The sequence below is a fragment of the Ascaphus truei genome, chromosome 18 (genome assembly GCF_040206685.1).
Source record: "Ascaphus truei isolate aAscTru1 chromosome 18, aAscTru1.hap1, whole genome shotgun sequence".
In the NCBI taxonomy this organism is placed as follows: Eukaryota; Metazoa; Chordata; class Amphibia; order Anura; family Ascaphidae; genus Ascaphus; species Ascaphus truei.
The window spans coordinates 10,325,033-10,347,472 of record NC_134500.1 but is presented as its reverse complement, the minus strand read 5'-3'; the positions used below and the strand labels follow the sequence as shown (position 1 = coordinate 10,347,472).

The 22,440-nt window shown below is 47.0% G+C and overlaps 1 protein-coding gene across 2 annotated transcripts in view; it reads left to right on the top strand.

Annotated features, from left to right (window-relative positions):
• FES (FES proto-oncogene, tyrosine kinase) overlaps positions 1-22,440 on the top strand; it is a 39,556-nt gene that overhangs the window by 12,684 nt on the left and 4,432 nt on the right. For both annotated transcript variants that reach the window (XM_075575481.1, XM_075575482.1), the window contains exons 5-17: positions 35-206; positions 2,638-2,775; positions 3,592-3,711; positions 4,255-4,377; positions 5,542-5,728; positions 6,211-6,288; positions 10,400-10,609; positions 11,658-11,780; positions 13,180-13,233; positions 14,317-14,435; positions 18,978-19,072; positions 21,099-21,222; positions 22,208-22,365. In XM_075575481.1, the coding sequence (XP_075431596.1) occupies positions 35-206; positions 2,638-2,775; positions 3,592-3,711; positions 4,255-4,377; positions 5,542-5,728; positions 6,211-6,288; positions 10,400-10,609; positions 11,658-11,780; positions 13,180-13,233; positions 14,317-14,435; positions 18,978-19,072; positions 21,099-21,222; positions 22,208-22,365 (1,701 nt within the window). The remainder of the gene's footprint in view (positions 1-34; positions 207-2,637; positions 2,776-3,591; positions 3,712-4,254; positions 4,378-5,541; positions 5,729-6,210; positions 6,289-10,399; positions 10,610-11,657; positions 11,781-13,179; positions 13,234-14,316; positions 14,436-18,977; positions 19,073-21,098; positions 21,223-22,207; positions 22,366-22,440) is intronic.

Here is a 22,440-nt window from a genome sequence, read left to right as displayed (position 1 = left end):
CGCACAAACTAACGAGGTGATTTTCTTTGGGCAGACCGAGCAAAAGAGAAGTACGTGAAGAGCACATGGAAACTGCACGCGCTCCACAACCAGTATGTGCTGGCCGTGAAAGCAGCCGTGCTTCACCACGAACACCACTATCACCAGAGCCTGCCAATGTTACACCAATCCGTGCAAAACCTTCACGAGGAGATGGTGCTCTTACTGTAAGCATGTGGTGGGGGGACACGTATAACCCAGCTTTTTCTGAAGTCACCTATTTACTTGTAGGAGCAATCCGTGTAATATCCTACGTGTGTGCGTTTAATAAGTCAGTTCTGTAGTGTTAGATAATACTTACTGCTTTTTTTTAAAATTCAACTCAATGCCATTTTTTATGCGTTTTTAATATGCTGAGAATCCTGTGATTTCTATAGCAGGTTTTAGCACCACCTCCCCAGCGGTGCAAGATCTTTGCAACACTTTCCTGTTTGTCATCGTTTGTTGCCAATGTTCCCGGCAGCTTGAGCTGCAAACTGTAACAATAGATTATGTTACCGTAGTAATACAAGAATGCGTTGTAGCTGCTGAGTTACACTGACTGGAGGATTGGTTGAAACTGAAAGGCGGCCATTTAGTGAACCCTGGGAAGCAGGATCTTTGCTGATCGATTACGAGAGAATGAGTCGATCGGCAGCTTAGGTAATGCGTTTGCAATAAAGGTAATGAAAGGCTGCACTCCAGGCATCAAGACCCCCCAACAGGTCAGGTTTTCAGGATATCCCAGCTTGAGCACAGGTGGCTCAATCAGAGGCTTAGTCAGAGATTGAGCCACCTATGCTGAAGCAGGGGCTGGTTCAGCCACCAGGAATGAAGAAAGAACTAGTTGAGCCACCTGTGCTGAAGCAGGGACTCAAGCCACCTGTGCTGAAGCAGGGGCTGATTCAGTCACCTGTGCTGGAGCAGGGACTGATTCAGCCACCAGGACTGAAGCAGGAACTGGTTGAGCCACCTGTGCTGAAGCAGGGACTGATTCAGCCACCAGGACTGAAGCAGGAACTGGTTGAGCCACATGTGCTGAAGCAGGGGCTGATTCAGCCACCTGTGCTGAAGCAGGGATATCCTGAAAACCTGACTTATTGGGGGGGACTTGAGGACTGGCGTTGAGCACCCCTGAAGTAGCGGATCAAATCTATATGTTTACAAAAAGTTAAAGCTCAGATAGTTCTCACAGAAAAATGGACGCCGGTGCTGTGGGTGGGAAGGGGTCTGAAAACGGGGTTCATCCCCCGAAACGTTGCCCTACCCCCTCCTCCCCCCCCCCTACGTAATTCCACTTCGATTTTTATTGCTCCTTTAATAAATTATTTTTGTTCCCTTCAGTCGCCGTTTTGTGTGTGTGTGTGTGTGTTTGTGTGTGTTTGTGTGTGTGTGTGTCTCGAGTGTGTCACACCTTTCACCATTGTGTCCAGTATTTTTTGAGAAGCCGGCTGGAAACCCTAAACCCTATCCATATGCAGGATAAGTATATGATGTGTTGGTATACTGTCTCAGTGCTCTTTATTAGCTAGTGTGAGTATTGTTTTATGGTTGTATATTTCCACTTTGTTTGTACATCATTTACCTTATCTACAGTAAATAGTCACTGATTTAAGGACGTATTAATAATAATAATAATAATAGCGTGTTCTTGTATAGCGCTGCTAGTTTTACGTACCACTTTACAGAGACATTTTGCAGGAACAGATGAGCTTACAATCTATGTTTTGGTGCCTGAGGCACAGGGAGATAAAGGGACTTACCCAACGTCACAAGGAGCCGACACCGGGAATGGAACCAGGTTCCCCTTGCTTATTGATGCTGGGAACCTCCCCTCTTTTCGTTACCATTATTTTTGAGGGAATATGGGTCCCTTGGTTGTTCCCGTCACTAGAGATGGGTGACTTTTTGGGGCGGTTTTGGATCCGCAGCGGAGCAGCCGGTTCCTTTGGTTCGTGGATTTCAGCGGATCGGTCTCAAAAAGGCCGAATTGCGTTTCGCGAATTTTTTTTATTATTACCAACGCACTCCGCGGATTCTGCAACCCGTGGACGGATTTGTAGAATCCAACACCCCCTCTACGCACACAAAACACGCACGCAACGCACGCATACACGGACCTACCTTGGGCAGAGCCGCGGTCCTGCGGGGGCCCCGGGGACTCCCCCGCCCCCTCCTCCAGCTCTTCTCTCTCCGGTCGGGTGGAATTGGGATCCCGACAGGATGGAGAAAGAGGAGGGAGCGCGGGCCCCCTGAAGGCGCAGGGCCCAGGGCAACCGCCTTGTTCGTTTTGCCATAAGGACGGCGCCCGCCGCCCGATTAGCACTGGGCAGAGGGCAGCTGGGGAAGAAATCGCCCTGAAAGTTCCTTGTTGACTTACAAAGTTCCCTTATGTGAAAAACAGGAAGGGGAATATTTATTATTATTGTGTTCTGAATTTGAATTTACAGCCTTGTTGGACTTTATTTCATCACCTTATCTATATTCTATTATCAGATATGTCAAAAGGTTCACAATGAGTTTGTTTGCTTACCGCTCCTACCAGTATATCCCACCACGGTTGTATTGTTCTTCCGCCGTGGCGTGTGTGGCTCACGTCTTCCCTCTATGTCTTTGCAGTAAGGATATCATGCAGGAATACCACGAAATCACCAGTCTGGTGCAGAATGAAGTCACATCCGTGCACCGGGAAATAACCGCGGCCATTGAGAGCATCGACCCCATGCGGGAGTACGAGAGCTTTATCCAGATCAACAGGTACACGGGGGGAAGGCACAGGCCAGCGAAACGCACGTGGGGGTCAAGTCTTCCACGTCTCTGGGATGGTAAACTGGAGTACAAACAGCCCCCAATTTATCAACGGAAAACTATTAGAAAGCAATGGTATTTCCCATTGATAAATGTTTCAATTGTACTATACCCTTTTTTTAGCCGGCAGACTTTCTCGAGGAGTACAAGCTCACCAAACCTATTATTTTATATTAATATATTATATCTGTAAGGACATGGAGCCCACTCACACTGATGATACCCATCAACGTTGAAACATGTCTGTGCGTGGTCTGTACTTGCTTTGCTTGTCCCATGCTGTGTTTAAAAGCTGTGTGAACGGCGATACATCAGCTTAAATGGGCTTCATGTGAATGGATATTCCAGGCAAAAGGTGACACATTGTGTGCTCATTTGCATGTCATTTCCCAGAATCCCTTGCTGCAGTGGGAGCACTGTATGCGAGCTGATAATGGTTAGAAAGGCAGGACTGCAGACCTGTCTAAGACATGTGAATGTGCTCACAAGTGATATATATATATATATATATATATATATATATATATATATATATATATATATATATATATATAGTAACGTTTTCGTTTCCAGGGATGCTAGAAAGTCATTGCAGGGCAATTTGTCGGCCGCACAAATGTTACAGTAATAATCGTCAATCCCTCATGAGCATTAACCCACGAGCTACCAAAAGGGCCAGCCATGCGTGGCAGCCCTGCTGGCAGCGTAAGGGTTCGTCGGTTCAGGTAGCCGCAGCAGCCCTGTTTCTGTGTTGCTTTCACGCAGGTCTGTGCCGGATTTGCCGCCCATCGTGGCCTTCGATAGCACTTTGCTGGAGGACACGGACGGATTGGAGGCCGAGAAGCTGCAGCTGAACGATCTGACTATAGAGAGCGTGCAGCACACGTATGTACGCAGTTACCGCGGACTTTTAGGGCGTGTAGAAGGGAAAGAATCACCCCGTGAAGGCAGAGGAATATGTGGACACGAACGCTTGTTTTTTTGCTTTATACATAGAATATCCTGGGTCATTGCACCTTTAATAATGACTGAAAACATTAAAGCAGGGGTAGCTAACTTCAGTCCTCAAGGGCTACCAACAGGTCAGGTTTTCAGGATATCCCTGCTTCCGCACCGGTGGCTCAATCACTGATTGAGCCACCTGTGCTGAAGCAGGGATATCCTGTAAACCTGACCTGTTGGTAGTGGAGTTGGCCACCCCATGCATTAAACCATTTGTCCTACTTTCCGTATTCTTCGTTTAATTCCAAAAAATGTCGTTTCCCGTGGCCTCGTCCCGTATTTTGCTAAAAGAGGGACCATGGCCCCTCCGATTTACTCAATGGGGGAACGTCTTCAGGCACCTTGGCGACCCATAAATGGGACTGTAAGCCGCCTTAAGGCTGAGCGCCGTTTAGTAAATGCGTCCCTACGTGCTTTCATTAACAGGCTGACCTCCGTGGAGGAGGAACTGGCTTCAGTTTCCGAAGCTGTATACACCAAACAGGAGGCAATGAAACAGCTGCAGTCTGAAATTACGAACGAGGAAAAGACCACGGAGCGTGGTCAGCGGTAAGATCCCAGCGACGCACTGTCTCCCCCCCCCCCCTCCCCTTTGCTCTGAGCGGCAGACCACGGAGCGTGGTCAGCTGTAAGATCCCAGCGACGCACTGTCTCCCCCCCCCTCCCCTTTGCTCTGAGCGGCAGACCACGAAGCGTGGTCAGCGGTAAGATCCCAGCGACACACTGTCTCCCCCCCCCTCCCCTTTGCTCTGAGCGGCAGACCACAAAGCGTGGTCAGCGGTAAGATCTCAGCGACGCACTGTCTCCCCCCCCTCCCCTTTGCTCTGAGCGGCAGACCACGTAGCGTGGTCAGCTGTAAGATCCCAGCGACGCACTGTCTCCCCCCCCCTCCCCTTTGCTCTGAGCGGCAGACCACGTAGCGTGGTCAGCGGTAAGATCTCAGCGACGCACTGACTCCCCCCCCCCCCCCCTCCCCTTTGCTCTGAGCGGCAGACCACGTAGCGTGGTCAGTGGTAAGATCCCAGCGACGCACTGTCTCCCCCCCCCTCCCCTTTGCTCTGAGCGGCAGACCACGGAGCGTGGTCAGCGGTAAGATCCCAGCGACGCACTGTCTCCCCCCCCCTCCCCTTTGCTCTGAGCGGCAGACCACGGACCGTGGTCAGCGGTAAGATCCCAGCGACGCACTGTCTCCCCCCCCCCCCTCCCCTTTGCTCTGAGCGGCAGACCACGGAGCGTGGTCAGCGGTAAGATCCCAGCGACGCACTGTCTCCCCCCCCTCCCCTTTGCTCTGAGCGGCAGACCACGGAGCGTGGTCAGCGGTAAGATCCCAGCGACGCACTGTCTCCCCCCCCTCCCCTTTGCTCTGAGCGGCAGACCACGGAGCGTGGTCAGCTGTAAGATCCCAGCGACGCACTGTCTCCCCCCCCTCCCCTTTGCTCTGAGCGGCAGACTAATGAGCAGAGTGCAATACACATTCAAGTTTACGACTTCCAACGCGTCACTGTGGCCCAATATCTGTTGGCTGTGAACATACAGACCCAGGAAGCCGAAAACGAGGGATGTTGGCTGGTCCATTCATGAAAGAACTTGCACAGATGGAGAATGGTGGTGTAATTCGTGGTGAATGGGAGTTGACCCTCCTTGACAATGCCTTGCCGTGGTTAATGACGTCCCCGTTCTATAAGTGATTTGGACCCTATCTTCCCACCGTAGGATTAATCTGTTGGCCAAACGTCAGTCACTCCGGGACGCTCTGCTACAGTATCACTTCTCTCTGTGCAACAAGAACAAGCTCACGGGCCAGCGGGACATGCTGAAGAGGAAGATAGACGAGGTTGGATCTGGGGACCCTCCTCCTGCCCTGCACTTGCAGGAAGACGGACAGTCCATCTCTTCAATAGTGAGTTTCTTGGCTCGAACGTGACTGTTATTTTAACGGCGCGATCCTGTTATCTCTTTACAGACTTTTTTTATACAGGAAGCCACCCTGCGATACTCTATCATAAAGCAATTTTTCATTTGAAAGCAGCAATCCCCTGTACCATTTTTTTTACCATAGACTGAGCCACTGATTGAGCCCCCTGTGCTGAAGCAGGGACTGATTGAGCCCCTGTGCTGAAGTAGAGATATCCTTGGTGACCTCTTGGTGGCCCTTGAGGACTGCAGTTGGCCACCAGTGGACTAGTCTGTACCCCATCACCATACCTAATAATTTCATAATAATTAATCTCATTCTTCTTCATGCATAATAATATTATATATATATATATATATATATATATATATATATATATATATATATATACATACACACACACATTTGCCTGCAGTGGATGTCATTTTGCAGCCTTTGAATGTTCTGATGTACTTATTTCTTTCTAGGAGCGGGAAAGCGGAAAGAACCTTACTTTAGAAACGCTAAAAAATCACATTTCTGGAATGTTTCGACCCAAGTTTTCGGTAAGTAAATGCTTTGTCCGACCCTTTATATCCCGAGCCAACGGATCCCTGATCGATGTCGTGTAGAAGGTACAAGGCCAGAATGTATGGAACTTGACTCGTCGATTGAGCCACCTGTGCTGAAGCAGGGATATCCTTAAACGCTGACCTGGTGGTGGGCCTTGAGGACTGGAGTTGCCCCCCCCCCGTGCTAGATCATAAGCACTGCCTTCCCAGCAGGCTTTCATTGGTATAGTGTGTATAGATATCGGGCGATATTATGTGGAGGATATCACTTTGTAACTATTCGGAGACAAATACGTGTGATCAGCACTGTCACGGATTAATACTTACCACCTGCTGCAGTCACGGGGTTCTCATCCCTGATTACCACAAGTGAACCCCGCTGGTAGTTCATCTGTGAACTCAAAATCGGGGACCTTGTGGCAGTATATGCACTGACTCCATGAGGTGGTCAATATCGGCAATGACCTACATCAGCTAGAACCAGCACTGCCCCCGTCCCATAAGCACACTTTTACATTCAGGGTATTGGTATCTTGTTCACTCCCTGATCCCCTATATGCATGGGGACCCCAAGTTAAATGTACAGTACTTGTTTATAGAACCAGTGGTGACAGACACTCTCTGTCTACCACATGTATCTACACTGATCCAGAGTCCCACCGCAGTACTCTCACTGGGATCACAGCTGGGGCATTGTTGTTTTTAATACCCATTATTTTAACATTCCTGGGTGAAATAACATTTGTTTTAATATCGTGCACTAATCATCCAGAGTGCCGGACGAGAGCTCAAACGAGGTTCCTTTTCTTGTTCTAGTGTCTGTATGATAAGCAAATAATGTTCCAGATAAATCGCCTGTAAAGCATGAATCATAGAACGAAAATAGGTAGTTTCCTGATTCTCACTCCTTTGCAAACTGTAATGTTAGACCTGCAGCTGTGTCTGTTAATGATTAGCCCGGCTGTGTTTTAAAAGCAGAAGTAGGGGAATGAGTTGAGTCACGTACCTTGTAGTGTGGATAGCAGCCACCGTCTCCCAGTGATTCCTTATCTAAATCATTTGAATGAAATTCAAATCCATAGGTAGACCAAAAAATACACGCGCAAACTTAACAAGTGGCTTTGTTTGGTGCTCCGTGATAACAGATCCCGGTCCTTGATGTCCTTGTGACCTTGGGTTTTGACCTTGGGTATTGAAAGTAGATGGTCAACGCTTGGAGCGATTGGTTAAACAACTGAATACAGTGTGTCCATTTGGCAAAGTGCTGTATACAGTACGGGAGCAGTGTACCGGAATCGGACATTGGGTGGCGGATGTCTCGCCACGACCGAGTCTCCGTCTGCGTTTGGTCCGCCGAGGGACCCTCCGGCACCGCTGTTTAAAACTCAGCCGACGGTCGCTTCGCCGCTAAGGTGAGTTCATTTTAAGGGGTTTTAACGGTTAGGGTAGTGTCTGCAATCTCCCAAGGGAGAAGGGCAATTTCATCAAAAATTTATTTCTCCAAAATATTCAGAGAGCCGCAACACATGCATGAATATTACACCCCCACAAACACATACATGTACTGTACTATATACACTAATAGCTATATACTGTATAAGCATTAACATACAGCACATGCATGAATATTACACCCCCACAAGCACATACATGTACTGTACTATACACACTAATAGCTATATACTGTATAAGCATTAACATACAGCACATGCATGAATATTACACCCCCACAAGCACATACATGTACTGTACTATACACACTAATAGCTATATACTGTATAAGCATTAACATACAGCACATGCATGAATATTACACCCCCACAAACACATACATGTACTGTACTATACACACTAATAGGTATGTACTGTATAAGCATTAACATACGACAAAATATGTGGGGGAATAAAATGCATCTCACAATAATAAGTCCCAATAATAAGTCCCTTTATTTAGTTTTTTTTTCCATTGTTTTTCTGTGCAAAACAGTGTCATTTACAAATACACACATACGCTACCCTCCTCAAAAAACACCTAAATGTCCCCCCCCAAATACACACACACTGCCCCCCCAAATACACACATATATATATATAAATATACACACATATACACTTGCATTGATCCCGTCTCCTCCCACACTATCCTGGCGTTGGCTGTGGAGGGGGGCCGGCTGGCGCTGGTTGGGCCTCTTGTTGCCGCTGAGCCCGACGTCTCCCCAGCTGCTTGCCTGCCTCTCTCCTGTACTGTCCCACGCCGGGCTCTGTGACGTCGGCTCGCGTCGGAAGTTGCGACACGCACTTCCGGCACGCACCGGCATGAGAGCCCGGCGTGGGACAGTACAGGAGAGAGGCAGGCAAGCAGCTGGGGAGACGTCGGGCTCGGCGGCAACAAGAGGCCCGACCAGTGCCAGCCGGCCCCCCTCCGCAGCAACCGCCAGGATAGTGAGGGAGAGAGGCAGCAGCTGGGGGTCGGCAACCTGCAGAGAGCCGCAAGTAGGAGCGGAAAGAGCCGCAGGTTGCCGACCCCTGGGGTAGGGGGTTAAGGATAGGGCTTTTAGGGAAAGGGTTTACATTTAAAGGGTAGGGGATTAGATAAGGGGTTAAGGTTTTTAGGGTACGGGGTAGTGTTAGTATTAGGTGTTAAGATTAGGGGCTTTTAGGGTAAGGTTAGGGGCTTACCTTGGCGGCGAAGCAGTCGGCAGAGAGATGTCCCGGCGGCGAGGTGAGTGGCGGCTAAACGGCGGTGGAGATTTGGTCCCGGCAAACCGGGCGCGCCCAAATGTCCCAGACCGGTAGTGTGCACCTTACAAACAGAAACGAATGCCAAGAATAAGGCTGCGTTTATAGTACTGGCTCCGGCGACGTTGCGCAGCGCCGTAGCAAGTACATGCAGTCCATCGCGGGTGCCCATAGTGGGCGCCACCGCGACGGCTGCCGTCACGCGGTCGCGATCGCTGGAAGTCAAAGGATTTAGACTTCAGCGATCGGCGCGTGACGTCAGCGACATGTGAGCGGTTGAGCCAATGAAGGAGAACCGCTCACTGCCACGCCTCCGCCACACACCCCGGTCGCCTTCTCCTGTCTCCTGCACCAGAGTGCAGGAAACGCTATAGGGACGGCCACGGCTGACGTCACGCGCCCGCGTCGCCGTCACCCTTACAATAAACGCAGCCCAACAAAACTCGCAGAGACATTAACGTTCTTGACGGCAAATGCACCTTTCTTGTGTCCGTTACTCGTATCGCTCATGTTTTAATGGTAAAAGGGGCAGTGTAACGTTTTACACGTGACCATGTGAACACATTTATTGTTCTGACCTTAAAAAAACGTGCGGTTTTAGTGTTACTCAAAGTAACATTTGTACGGAGCTGCCTTACATGTTGTGAGTCATCATACAAACTCTCCTCGTGGCATAACACGGCCAGTGGAAATATCACATGGTATTTTGACTTTGTAAGTCATAGGGAAGTTGTACGAGACGTGTGCAGAGGTACAACCAGGGGACACAAACATAAACAAACCTCCTATCCCAGTGTAAGGGCTAACTCACTTTCCCAGTCCCTCTCTGCAGGGCTGGGAGGATAAGCCTCTTTCCAACCTATGATCCCAAAGTCCAAAGAGGTACCTGTAGGCAGGGCACATTTATGTCAGTGTCTGGGTTGGTGTCCGTTGGGGGGCCACCCTCTGGCGGGTTCCAGGGTCTGCTGTGCCCTGGAATAGGTCTGGTTCCTGATGTCCTGTGGGCAGCACAGTCTTTCTGTGCTCAAGAGATCTCCCCTGCAGTTCCAGCAGGAGGTTTTTCTACCTGTCTGATGAGCCAGGTGGAGACTGCAGCCAAGGATTCTGGGTAATGGCATGCAGATGAGCACAGTGTCACTCTTTCTATTGTCTGATGTCTTTTGTCTGGCCACACATTGTGAGGTGCAGGCACCTACCACAACTTGTGTTACCTATTTTTTGCCTGGTAAGGCAAAGCAGGAAGAGAAATGAGACAGAAACGACCCCATGGCTGCCCCAATAAAAAATGGCCACCTCTTGCCTGTCCTTGTTTGCCTATATCCGTTTCCCCTCCCCCCCCCCCCCCCCCCCCCTTTATTTCTCACAGCTGCCACCTCCTTTGCCGTTGGTCCCAGATGTCCAGAAGCCTCTCAGCCAACAGAACTGGTACCACGGCGCCATCCCTCGCACTGAAGTCCTAGCGTTGTTGCTGAACAGTGGGGATTTCCTTGTCCGTGAGAGCCAAGGGAAACAGGAATATGTGCTGTCCGTCCTGTGGGAGAGGCAGCCCAGGCATTTTATCATCCAGTGTCTGGATGTGAGTAACGTGCCAGGCTCGGGCACTTTATATCTTTGGTCAGTTTCATCATTACTGGTTAGCTGTGCCCAATTGCTGGCTTTTTAGGACGCTTGCTTTTCACTAAGGTTGGAGAGGGGGGGAGGAGAGAGAGAGAGGGAGAGAGAGAGAGAGAGAGAGAGAGAGAGAGAGAGAGAGAGAGAGAGAGAAAGAGAGAGAGAGAGGCCTAGTAAGAGAGAGAGAGAGAGAGAGGCCTAGTAAGAGAGAGAGAGAGAAGCCCGGAGAGAGAGAGAGAAGCCCGGAGAGAGAGAGAAGCCCGGTGAGAGAGAGAGAGAGAGAGAGAGAGAGAAAAGCCCGGTAAGAGAGAGAGAGAGATGGGGTAGAGAAAACAGGGGAGAGAGCCAGGAGAGAGGGGCAGGAAACATAAAGGAGAAGAGGGGGGTAGAGAGAGGGGGAAGGGGTGAGTACGGGAATTAGGGGGGGGAGAGAAAGGGGTGGAGAGGGGGAAGGGAGAGAAAAAGTGTGGTATGGAGAGAGGGGTTGAGAGAGATGGAAGATAGAGAGAGGGAGGAGAGATAGATAGAGTGAGGGGAGGAGTGTGTGAGAATGAATAATATGCTGATATAGAAACCGCTGCGCTGTACGATGACACTGATTATAGAAATAAAGAGAGAGGAAAGAAATCCTGAGTGATATTGAGTATCTAAACGCCGCTGAGGGATGAACACCCAGCAGCCACGCCGCACAATGCAAAACCATTACGCCCTTTCTGGCGACACGCCGTGCTGCGCGCTCCACCGAGAGCTTATACTAAAAAATTGGAATACCACCTCTGGATAGAGACGCCTTGCTGGCTTCTCCAGCGCTGATGGGGTTAAAAAAGCAGCACCGCGCTCCAAAATGGCTGCGCGTCTGTGACCGTCTCACACTGCTCAAACGATGCATCTTAACATTGGGAATCACTGGTTTTAATACACAAAGCAGACCCTTTAACCTGGGAAGTCTGCCCCCACTGCAGGCACTACAGGCATTTCCAAACCCCATTTTTAAATCCATTTGTTTGCCTCAGAACTTGTACCGACTGGAAGGAGAAGCCTTTCCCAGCATCCCACTGCTGATTGACCATTTCCAGAAGACCAAGCAAGCGGTCACCAAGAAGAGCGGGGTCATCCTGAATAAACCTATTCTGAAGGTAACGGTCATTCCTGCAGCCAATCTCGTTATCACAGCTAAAGGGCGGGGGCGGGGGCGGGGGCGGGGGCAGGGGCGGGGGGGGGGGGGGCTTCACCACATCAATGTATTTGTAATCCCTTCAGCACTTCAGCCCAGACCCACAGAAGGGCTGTTAACTCCTATTGGGCCATTATTAAAATGTGTAGTGCCCGTTATACTTTAATGCAATGACCTGACCGGCCCCAAAACCAGCACTTACTGCGTTACTGAGCGTTGAGTATACTCTCACACATTCCCAGTTAGCTCAAACGCCAACACCCATCACATATCATTATTATTAGAAAATATTACTATTGAAGTATTTAAACTTTATACTTATTACCATATATGTTTGGATGCAGCATTGGGCACCCCCTGTCTTTTGTTGTTGCTTTGAATATACTCGTCAGCACTGAGTGAGGCGTTAACTTATTGTAACTCCTTGTTAAGTTAATATTGGACCTCTGTGGACCCGGGCCATCGAGGGGTTAATAATAGTTGATGAATTGCCTGGGCTATGTTTGCATGTGTTTTGTAATCATTAGGAGGCAAACATGAAGTAATGTTGCATCACTGAAGAAGCATTGCAGTGTGGTTTTGTAGTGTACATATTGCCCAAACATTTTGGCACAAAGCTGGATGTCCTCATCACATACTGTATTTGCCCGATTATAGGGCAACCCTGGGTGTAAGGCGACCCCCTACTTTCAGTAGTAGCTGGAAAGAAAAAGGTTTACACACATACACACTCTCTCTCTCTCTCTCTCTCTCTCTCTCTCTCTCTCTCTCTCTTTCTCTGTGTGTCTCTCTGAGTCTGTCTCTTTCTGTCTGTGTCTGTCTCTTTCTGTCTGTGTCTGTCTCTTTCTGTCTCTGTGTCTGTCTCTTTCTGTCTCTGTGTCTGTCTCTTTCTGTCTCTGTGCCTGTCTCTTTCTGTCTCTGTGTGTGTGTCCTCTCTCTCTTTCTCTGTGTGTCTCTTTCTGTCTCTGTGTCTGTCTCTTCCTTTTCTCTGTGTGTGTGTGTGTGTGTCTCTCTCTCTCTTTCTCTGTGTGTCTCTTTCTGTCTCTGTGTCTGTCTCTTCCTTTTCTCTGTCTCTGTGTCTGTCTCTCTCGGTTTGAGCTTCCTGCCACACGCAACATGGCTGCTTCAGGCCCCCAAGGCAGAGCTTCCTCTCTTTTACACTCTTACCTCCACATCCGACTGCTGATTGGCTCGCAAAGTGGGCGGGCCCCGATTATAAGGCGATCATGTACTTTTCAACATAACTTTGAGAAAAAAAAACGTCGCCTTACAATCGGGCAAACCCCGTACATGTGCCTTATTGGTTGCTAACCATTGTGTGTGTGTTCTAGAATGTACTATATTTGTCTCCTTAATAACAGGACAAATGGGTGTTAGAACACGAAGAAGTCATGCTGGGAGAGAGAATTGGGAAGGTACGTTTGCTAAACTCACTACCGCTGGTCAAACGGTATTCATGAAATGACCAAACAGTGTATGCCCACCAGGGTTACTATCAGAAGGTTGGTTTATTGCTCAATCTTCCAACGTTTCAGTGCCATGATGGACCCTGACAAAGGTCCATCATGGGAACAAAATGTTGGAAGATTGAGCAACAAACCAACGCTCTGATAGCCACTCTGGTGAGGAATAGGACCTTTGGCCGCTGCCACTTGGCTGTGACCAAGTCGCCACCGGCGCTCCCATTCTGGACCCGGGTGTCCATACTCGTTATGGGCAAATCAGTGAACGGTAGCTCTGTATTTTAAATTAATTTTAAGGAAACCAAGCAAAAAGAGAATAATAATGTAGTCTAATGAGATGATAGCAACGGTGTCGTTACAATATATCAAGTGTTCGTATTATTAACGGTGGCGAGAAAATAAATAAACTTCAGTCTCACAAAGCGAAACAATGTTTGCCAAGTTCTGTGTTTAAGGCTCACAAAAAAATGAACCAAATGTTCATTATAAATAACTTGGAATATTGTTACCTGCGTTTGGAAATGATCCACGAGTTAGGGCACCACCCGTTCCTTACATTCAATTATTAATTATATAAATGAGAGGGGGAAAAAATAAACTATGGGTCATGTCCTTTTTATATAACAGTAAAGCATACAATAGTTTTCATTTACACAGGACGTAATGTTTGCAAATTCTAAGAAACCAACCTCATCCCTCCCCTCCTCCTCCCACCCAACCCAACCCCCCTACACCTCCACCCCTGTCCTATACAACCACTCCAAAACCAGGCTGAAGGATCTTAGGGAGAATGATTACAAATGAGTATTCTGAGATGAGCAAAGCATCATGGGCCATATTTAGCAAGCGGACCTATTCCAGAAGACACCTTCTACAGCTGGAAGACGTCTTATGGCCTATTCACTTGAATGGGGTGTACGGTTTTGTTCCGGCACCCGAAGGTATCTTGCGGAATAGCACTGCTTAGTAAATAAGGCCACCTATCAGTGTCTTTTGACACAGAATAAAGGACTTCTACTGTGTTCTTACCTACAGGGTAATTTTGGGGAGGTGTTCAGTGGACGTCTGCTGGCGGATAACACTCCAGTTGCAGTTAAAACTTGTCGGGACACTTTGCCTCCAGATCTGAAAGACAAGTTTCTTTTGGAAGCCAGGTGAGTACAGAAGAATGTGTATCTGGGGTGTATATGCCTTTCTTTCCATTCTAGTTGCTAAAGGCAGAAAGCACCATGTCCTGTATCAAGCAGCTTGTATTAACGCCATACAACCCCCGCAATGAACTACTATCAAAAGCCATAGCGTTAACGCCAGGTATAGCAAACTCAGGCACCTGGCACAGGTTTCCTAACCCTGCGGGTAACTGGATGCAGCAACAAACCAAACTGAAGATGCAACGAAGGCTAAAAATAAAGGCTACACATACAAGCAAATATGAAGGTGTTCGTCACACCGCAAAATATAGTACTACCAGTGCAAAGGATGAGAAAGCAGCGCTCTTAGGCCGCGCTTATAGTGCTGGCGACGTGACGTCGGCCGAAAACAAATGCATTTTCGCTGCCGCGCGCGCTTATAGTAAGCGCGACGGCGACAAAGCGACGGGGCAACGCGATGTTTGATAGCTGTAATTATTTGATTTTTCAGGGGCTGTCGCCTCACGTGACAGCCTCTGAACCAATCAGGAGCCTGGTCGCCTGCGACGCCGCCGCAAAGCGAAATACAACTTTCGCTTGCGGCGACGTCACAAGTCGTGTCACCGTCACAATAGGCGCGGTCTTAGGCAGGACTCACGAGGTGAAGGTTTCCTTGCCAGGTGCAGGCACTTTCCAGTTTGGTGCAAAGGTTGTGCAATTTATAATGATACTGTTGATTTGACTCAACTACCGGATGAAAGGCCCTTGGAGCCCTGAAATGTTGTAGCCGTTGCTTGCTCCACCAATAAACGTTATTAACCTTTGCACCGAACTGGGCAGTTTCATCCAAACCTTCATCAGGGGTCTATTCTCGTAGTTTCGAAGTGTGTCAAACCGCTTCTGAAGTTGCTCTTCCTGCTGGGATCGGCGTGCTTTGTTGTCCTGTAAGCCCTTCTCGTATGTCCAATCCGTGTGTAAAAGGCTTTTTTTTAGAAGTGGTTTCACTCTGGCTCCGCCAATCCGATCGGTTTGTAAAAAAAAAGCCTCCAACTCGCATATTTTGACAAAAACAGCGATTCTCGTAGCTCCGTAATGCAAAATGCTTCGAGAAATTCACCTTTTTCTCACGATCGCTGTTGCGAGTTCCATCCAGAGCCTGGAATATGGGTTTGGCTGAGAGCGCAAAGCCCATAAGTCAGACTCGGGGGGAGTTAGCACCTCAGGTTATTCCGCTTCTGAAGCACGTACAATTTGGGCGGTTTCCCGGTTACACCGGGCGGTTTGTTACTTTTAATAGACACGGTTTGAAAGATGCGATTTGCAATTCCACTACTTTTTTGTACCAGTTTATTTAATGCACCAACTATGTAGCTAATGACATTGAGTAGACACATGAACTAGTTACATAGTTACATAGTAGATGAGGTTGAAAAAAAAAACATATGTCCATCAATTTCAACCTATGCTAAATTTTGACGACAGATACGTTATCCTAAATTTCTACTTACAGTATATTGATCCAGAGGATGGGAAACAAAAAAACGACATATTATCTAATGATATCTCATAAGTGGGAAATAAATTCCTTCCTGACTCCAAGAATTGGCAATCAGATTACTCCCTGGATCAACATCCTTCCCATGTTTACTTATTTGGTATATCCCTGTATACCTTTCCTTTCTAAAAACGATGTCCAACCTTTTTTTAACAAATCTATTGTATCTGCCATCACAGTCTCCATGGGTAATGAATCCCACATTGTAACCGCCCTTAATGTAAAGAACCCTTTCCTTTGTTGCTGGTGAAATCTCCTTTCCTCCAACCTTAAGGGATGACTCTGTGTCCTTTGTACTGCCCTTAATATTAATATTGATTAATCTTACATGGGCATCAAGTAACCTCTCCCCCAACTACTCCTCTTGTTCCGTGTAAATACCCCTCAAGCAGGAAAAAGGTCAGCAGAAAGTACCCTGATTCGCTGAAACTGAATGCGCTTTAGTCTTAAAATAACAAAAAAAACCATTCATGTTATGATTTTCTTAACTCTTTATTTAGGTTCATTTTATATAGACAAATATATTTTAGTAATACAGAAATATTAGTTTTATACTGAAAAATCCGAGGTTTATGTGAGGAAGAACAAACAACATTCACGTAATTATAGAATACAGGAGGGCCCCGGGCATGCGGCGAGTTCCGTTCTAAGGGCCCGCCGCAAAGCGAAAATCGCCGGTATGTGCGCATGCACAGACAATGCACCGTTCTACGCATGCGCAACCTCCGCAAACACCCCTCCTCCCCCACCCCCATTCTGCACATGCCTTGGACCAGCCCGTTCTGCGCATACGCGACATCAGACTGGCCCGTTCTGCGCTTGCGCAGACATGGCGGCCCCCTTCTCGGTGCCGCCGTATCGGCGGGGTGCCGAGAAGCGGGGCCTTGCTGTACAAATAAAATGTTGATATAACAAATATCATTTCCCCAGACACCTGCTACCTTTTAGCCTTTATTTCAGTTGAGCTCCCTTTCTATGACTTCATTTCAGTGAGAACTCAGATGAAATACTAACAGACCTTGGGGTATACAGTACTAAGAGAAGGGGGATGAAAGGACTTCCCCCTGAAGGGAACACTGAATAGACAATTCCACCATATGGCATAATATTACCCTTTGTGGCTGCAATTTCTCCAACATAATCTTGAGGTTTCTTTAGATTCAGTATTTCAGGGGTCATATATCATCTATTCAGTCTTTTATAAGTATCAAACTTTTAAAATGTCCTTTGATATATACGACCTTCCTTGTGACCTTGAGCCCACGAGAGATGTGTCATAGGATGACCTTGAGCCCACGAGAGATGTGTCATAGGATGACCTTGAGCCCACGAGAGATGTGTCATAGGATGACCTTGAGCCCACGAGAGATGTGTCATAGGATGACCTTGAGCCCACGAGAGATGTCATAGGATGACCTTGAGCCCACGAAAGATGTGTCATAGGATGACCTTGAGCCCACGAGAGATGTCATAGGATGACCTTGAGCCCACGAAAGATGTGTCATAGGATGACCTTGAGCCCACGAGAGATGTGTCATAGGATGACCTTGAGCCCACGAGAGATGTGTCATAGGATTTCCAGCTCACACATAAAGATCCTTTAATATCTCAGCACGTCACGGTCTTGTTATCACAACACTGCCCTGTTTAGTGTTATTTGTAGATGATAATTGGTTGGTGTTGTGATTTTCAGCCATTTAATGTACCTGATACAACACACACTGTTTGATATGTTTGTTTTTTAATCAGCCGTTTACACAACATGGGAATCACTGATTAGTATTGTTTTTGTGCAATGTGTCATTTTTAAATACATTTGAAGAGGAATGTAGTGTTTACATTTGTAACTAACCTTTTGCCTGGATCTCCCTGTTTAACTTGATTATTGTCCCACAACACATTGATTTGTGCTGTGGCACCAGACAGGCAACACAGGGGTTAATATACAACAGGATGTAAGCTGCCTTTCGTTCTCCACTGCACCGTGAGACTTTGCTGACTATTTCAAGGCTGCGGTGGATTCTATTCGCCCAGGCATCCCCTTTGTATCCTCCTTTCATGCTACATCTCCTCACCTCTTCCTAACTCTCCTCCTCGCCCACTACACCTTGCCCTCGTGACTCTATTCCCTCCCATCTCCTCAAACCTCTTGCTTCCACTGTAATCCCAACACTCATCAACCTTTTCATCTCCTCCCTCTGTCCTGGTACTTTTGCCACCTCCTTCAAGCATGCAATAGTTACAATTATTTGCGAAAAACAGCACCCTTGAACCTACCTGCCTCTCTAACCAATGCCTTGTCTTTTTCCAAGTCCTTTGCCTCCAAACTCATTGAACACCTTGTATTCTCTCGGTTGCTCCATTTTCTTAACTCTTATAATCTCGTAGATCCTCTACAATCTGGTTTCTACACTGCTTACTCCACTGAAACAGCCCTAACCAAAGTAGCTAATGACCTTTATGCTGACAAGACCAAGGTCATTGCACTCTTCTACTATTCCTCAACCTCTGCTATGTTTGACACTGTGGACTACCTTCACTTCACAAAGCTCTATGCTGGGTGCCTTCTTACATCTCCCATTGTACTTTCAGTGTTTATTTGGCCAACACCTTCTCTTCCTCTGTTGATCTCTCTGGATGACCCCAGGGGTCTGTCCTGGGACATCTTTGTTCTCCCTACATAGTCTCTCTAGGAGACCTGCTCAGCCACATGAAAAGATTGGTGGAAGGAGGTGCCAGCTGTTCAGTTGGACCGGCCCAGCCGCAGGGAAAGAATGGCGGGCATTGGGCACCAGCTGGACGTTTTGGCCTAGGCAACTGCAAGGGTTCGTCAGGTGTCCAAGTTTTCACCTTAGTAGTTTCCCCATATGTACATTGCTGGCCGGCAGTTTAGTTTTGGGTTTTATTATTAAAGCTATGAACTATTTTACTCCAACGGATACAGTGTCAGATTATTTTCTTTTGGGTAGGGGAGGCCATGGCCATTTAATGATTTTGTTCTTTCCTTGCAGAATCTTGAAACAATATAGCCACCCGAACATTGTCAAACTAATTGGAGTCTGCACATTGAAGCATCCAATTTATATTGTCATGGAACTGGTGCAGGGTGAGTAATATTCTATGGTGATTTATACACTTTGCAAACTACAAGTTACAGAGCATATGATACCCACAACAAACTATTAGATGTTTCAGGTGCACCTATTGGTTGTGAGAAGAGCATAAAACATAAAAATCAGTGTTACAAAGTATTTTGAGGTACCCGTGTATTGGGATTTGGATGTTCCTTATTTACTTTCTGCAGACAGAGAGTGAATTGTTGAGAATTTGGCGATATAAGAGGATGACCTGGGATTGGGAAACCCATACCCCATACCCCATGCCCCATACCCCATGCTCCAAGACAGTCAACGGAACTCCTTAACTCTTTCACTGCCAGGTGGGCCTTCAACGCATTGCAGAGTAAAGGGCAAACGCATAGCTGCTTTGAGAAAACATGTTTTTAAGTAACCCTCCCTGCCCGGCTTCCTAGGGCAGTTACATCGGTGTGATGTGTATCTGAGTGCTGGAATTCAGGTGACTGGGCGATGAGGTAGCAAGGTTGTATAATAATGGGCGCCAGGAACTTTTATAGCACTTTTGTCATTTATTTGTGTCCCCAAACACAGGGACCGCTCAGCCATATATTAACAACATTGCACTGTATTTTACATCAGACATACAGGACTATATTTCTTCCACCAGTGCCTGCTCGTAACATTTGAATGGAGATACATCTAGTTCCTTTACTGTGCTAAGAGAAAGGGGCCCCCTCATTGGTATGGGACAGCTCTCCTCATTATCTCGGTAATACTAGGCCCATTGGGTATCGTAGCGGGTCCTGTATACGTAACACAATACTTTGGCCTTCATGGTAACTGCCACTTCCACTTCAGCCTGAGAGGAATGTCAATGCAGATCTGCGGGAAGAGCCCATCCGCCTGTATCTGGGAATCCTCGTTACTGAGGCCCCTCTGTCACTTAGCAACTGTTCTCTTGGGTTCCTAACTAATAAGGTTACTATCTCTATCTATAACATAACAAAGTAGGGGGGCCTGGTCTTAACTATCACCTAAAGGACATGGGTGTCTACACTCCCCGAGGCTCCTCTCCTCATGTCCTCCTGGAACCTAAACTTCTAGAACAGCCCCTCCTCAAAAAACCCTGCGGAACGTCTGGATCACCATAGCAACCTATGGTGGGGCCCAGTATACACTGCTAACATATGCTAGTAACCCTTTAGGGGGGGGGGGTTACATTTACTTTGCACCCATTGTATTTCTTTTGCTTTTTCATTCAGATCACTTTTCATAGTGAAATCCTCCAATAGTTTTCTTTTTTGGAGAAACTGTATAATAGCGTTTTTGAGGCATCTCTTCAATAGAGATGTGAGAACTTTATGGAGTTTTGGCTAAAAGGTGGGAGGGAGGTGGATCCAAAGGTTCTCACCAAGTTTAGTTCACCCAAAAAAGTTAAATGGACATTGCAAGTTCGGTTCATTTCAGTTACTTTCGACTAGAACTTTTGGCGCCCAAAAGTTCTATCTACATTTCCGCGAAACGCAATGGTTTGACGCACCTCTACTCTTCAACATGACTGCCATTTTGATTTTCTAAAAAAAAAAAGTACAGGCATACCCCACATTAACGTACGCAATGGGACCGGAGCATGTATGTAAAGCGAAAATGTACTTAAAGTGAAGCACTACCTTTTTCCCACTTATCGATGCATGTTCTGTACTGCAATCATCATATACGTGCATAATTGATGTAAATAAGGCATTTGTAACAGGCTCTATAGTCTCCCCGCTTGCGCACACCTTCGGTGCAGGTAGGGAGCCGGTATTGCTGTTCAGGACGTGCTGACTGGCGCATGCGTGAGCTGGCGTTTGCCTATTGAGCGAGATGTACTTACTCGCGAGTGTACTTAAAGTGAGTGTACTTAAACCGGGGTATGCCTGTAATGTGTAGCATGACACAGAGGCGCAAAATGCACAGAATCATTGACTGGCGAAGCGTGTTCTGTCTGTGGGTGATACGTACTCGCCCTAACAGTAAAAGGCAATGAATGAATTCTTTTGTATTCCTCTGAAGGTGGGGACTTTCTCACCTTCTTACGGAATGAAGGCAACAAGCCAAAGGTGAAAGAGCTGATCAAGATGACGGAAAATGCCGCGGCCGGAATGGACTACTTGGAGAGCAAACACTGCATTCACAGGTACGGACCCGGGAAATATTACGCCGAAAGCCCGACGAGCTCACGAACCCAGAACGAGCACGTGTCACAGAAGGGAAAATAATATTCTCTATGGTCCAGGTAGCAAAGCAAATGCAGGTTTACTTGGGCACGTTGCAATCGTATGTCTACTTTCCTAGGTCAAATGCAAGAAACTTGCTAAGCAAGTACTATAAAAATAAAAACAGCCCAAGATGACTTTTTAAAAAAAAAATGTGTTATTTAATTTTTTTCCCTTTAATATGTGCATCAATGCAATCCACACAATGATACATAATTAGCTATGTTGTGGGCCTTGCGTTTAATGCTTGTTACATTAAAATACATTAAAAATGTAATTCGGAGTTGTTGTTTTTTAAATGCTACATGTATTTTCTCATAGTACAGAGCTGATTTATTTTAAAAAAAACACACATGTAGGATATTGCTTGGTCTGCAGCTTTAAGAGTGTTTGTAAGGATCTGCTATAAATGACCAAATGTTTGTTAGACTCAGGAAGCCAAAGTACGTGGAAAAGGTAAAGAAATTGGCTATGTTTTAATTATGTGTGACTTTATTCATCCAGACATTGACTGGAGCAATGAGATTAGCGATAGATCTGAAAGAACGGCTCTTGGGTGTGCTGAAAGACAGCGACATTACCCAAATTATGAAGGAACCCGCAAGGGAGGGTGAGGTACTGGACCTGATCATAACAAGTACTAAGCAATATTCAAGTGAGGGAATATTTGGGAAATACTGATCATACCATAGTTTTATTTATTTTTTAAACACACACATGTAGGATATTGCTGGGTCTGCAGCTTTAATTCTTCCTGTGGATGTGGCCAAAATCACCAACCGAAGCACAATGACCAAATAGCTGCAGATGGCTCTGATACATTGATGCTTACAGGCTGTGAAAGTGCCTTCCTTAGCTTGGCACCGAGACCCTGCAGGATTTGTATTTCTTGTTATTCCATCGCAGGGACCTCGCAGCTCGTAACTGTCTTGTGACAGACAAAAATGTCCTGAAGATCAGTGACTTTGGGATGTCCAGAGAAGAGGAGGGTGGGGTGTACTCGTCTACTGGAGGAATGAAGCAGATCCCGGTTAAATGGACGGCTCCAGAGGCCCTCAATTATGGTACGATATATTTAGGATCCTATTTTCTTCTAATGTATGTCTGTTAGGGCCGTTTTATACAGCGTGCGGCCGCAC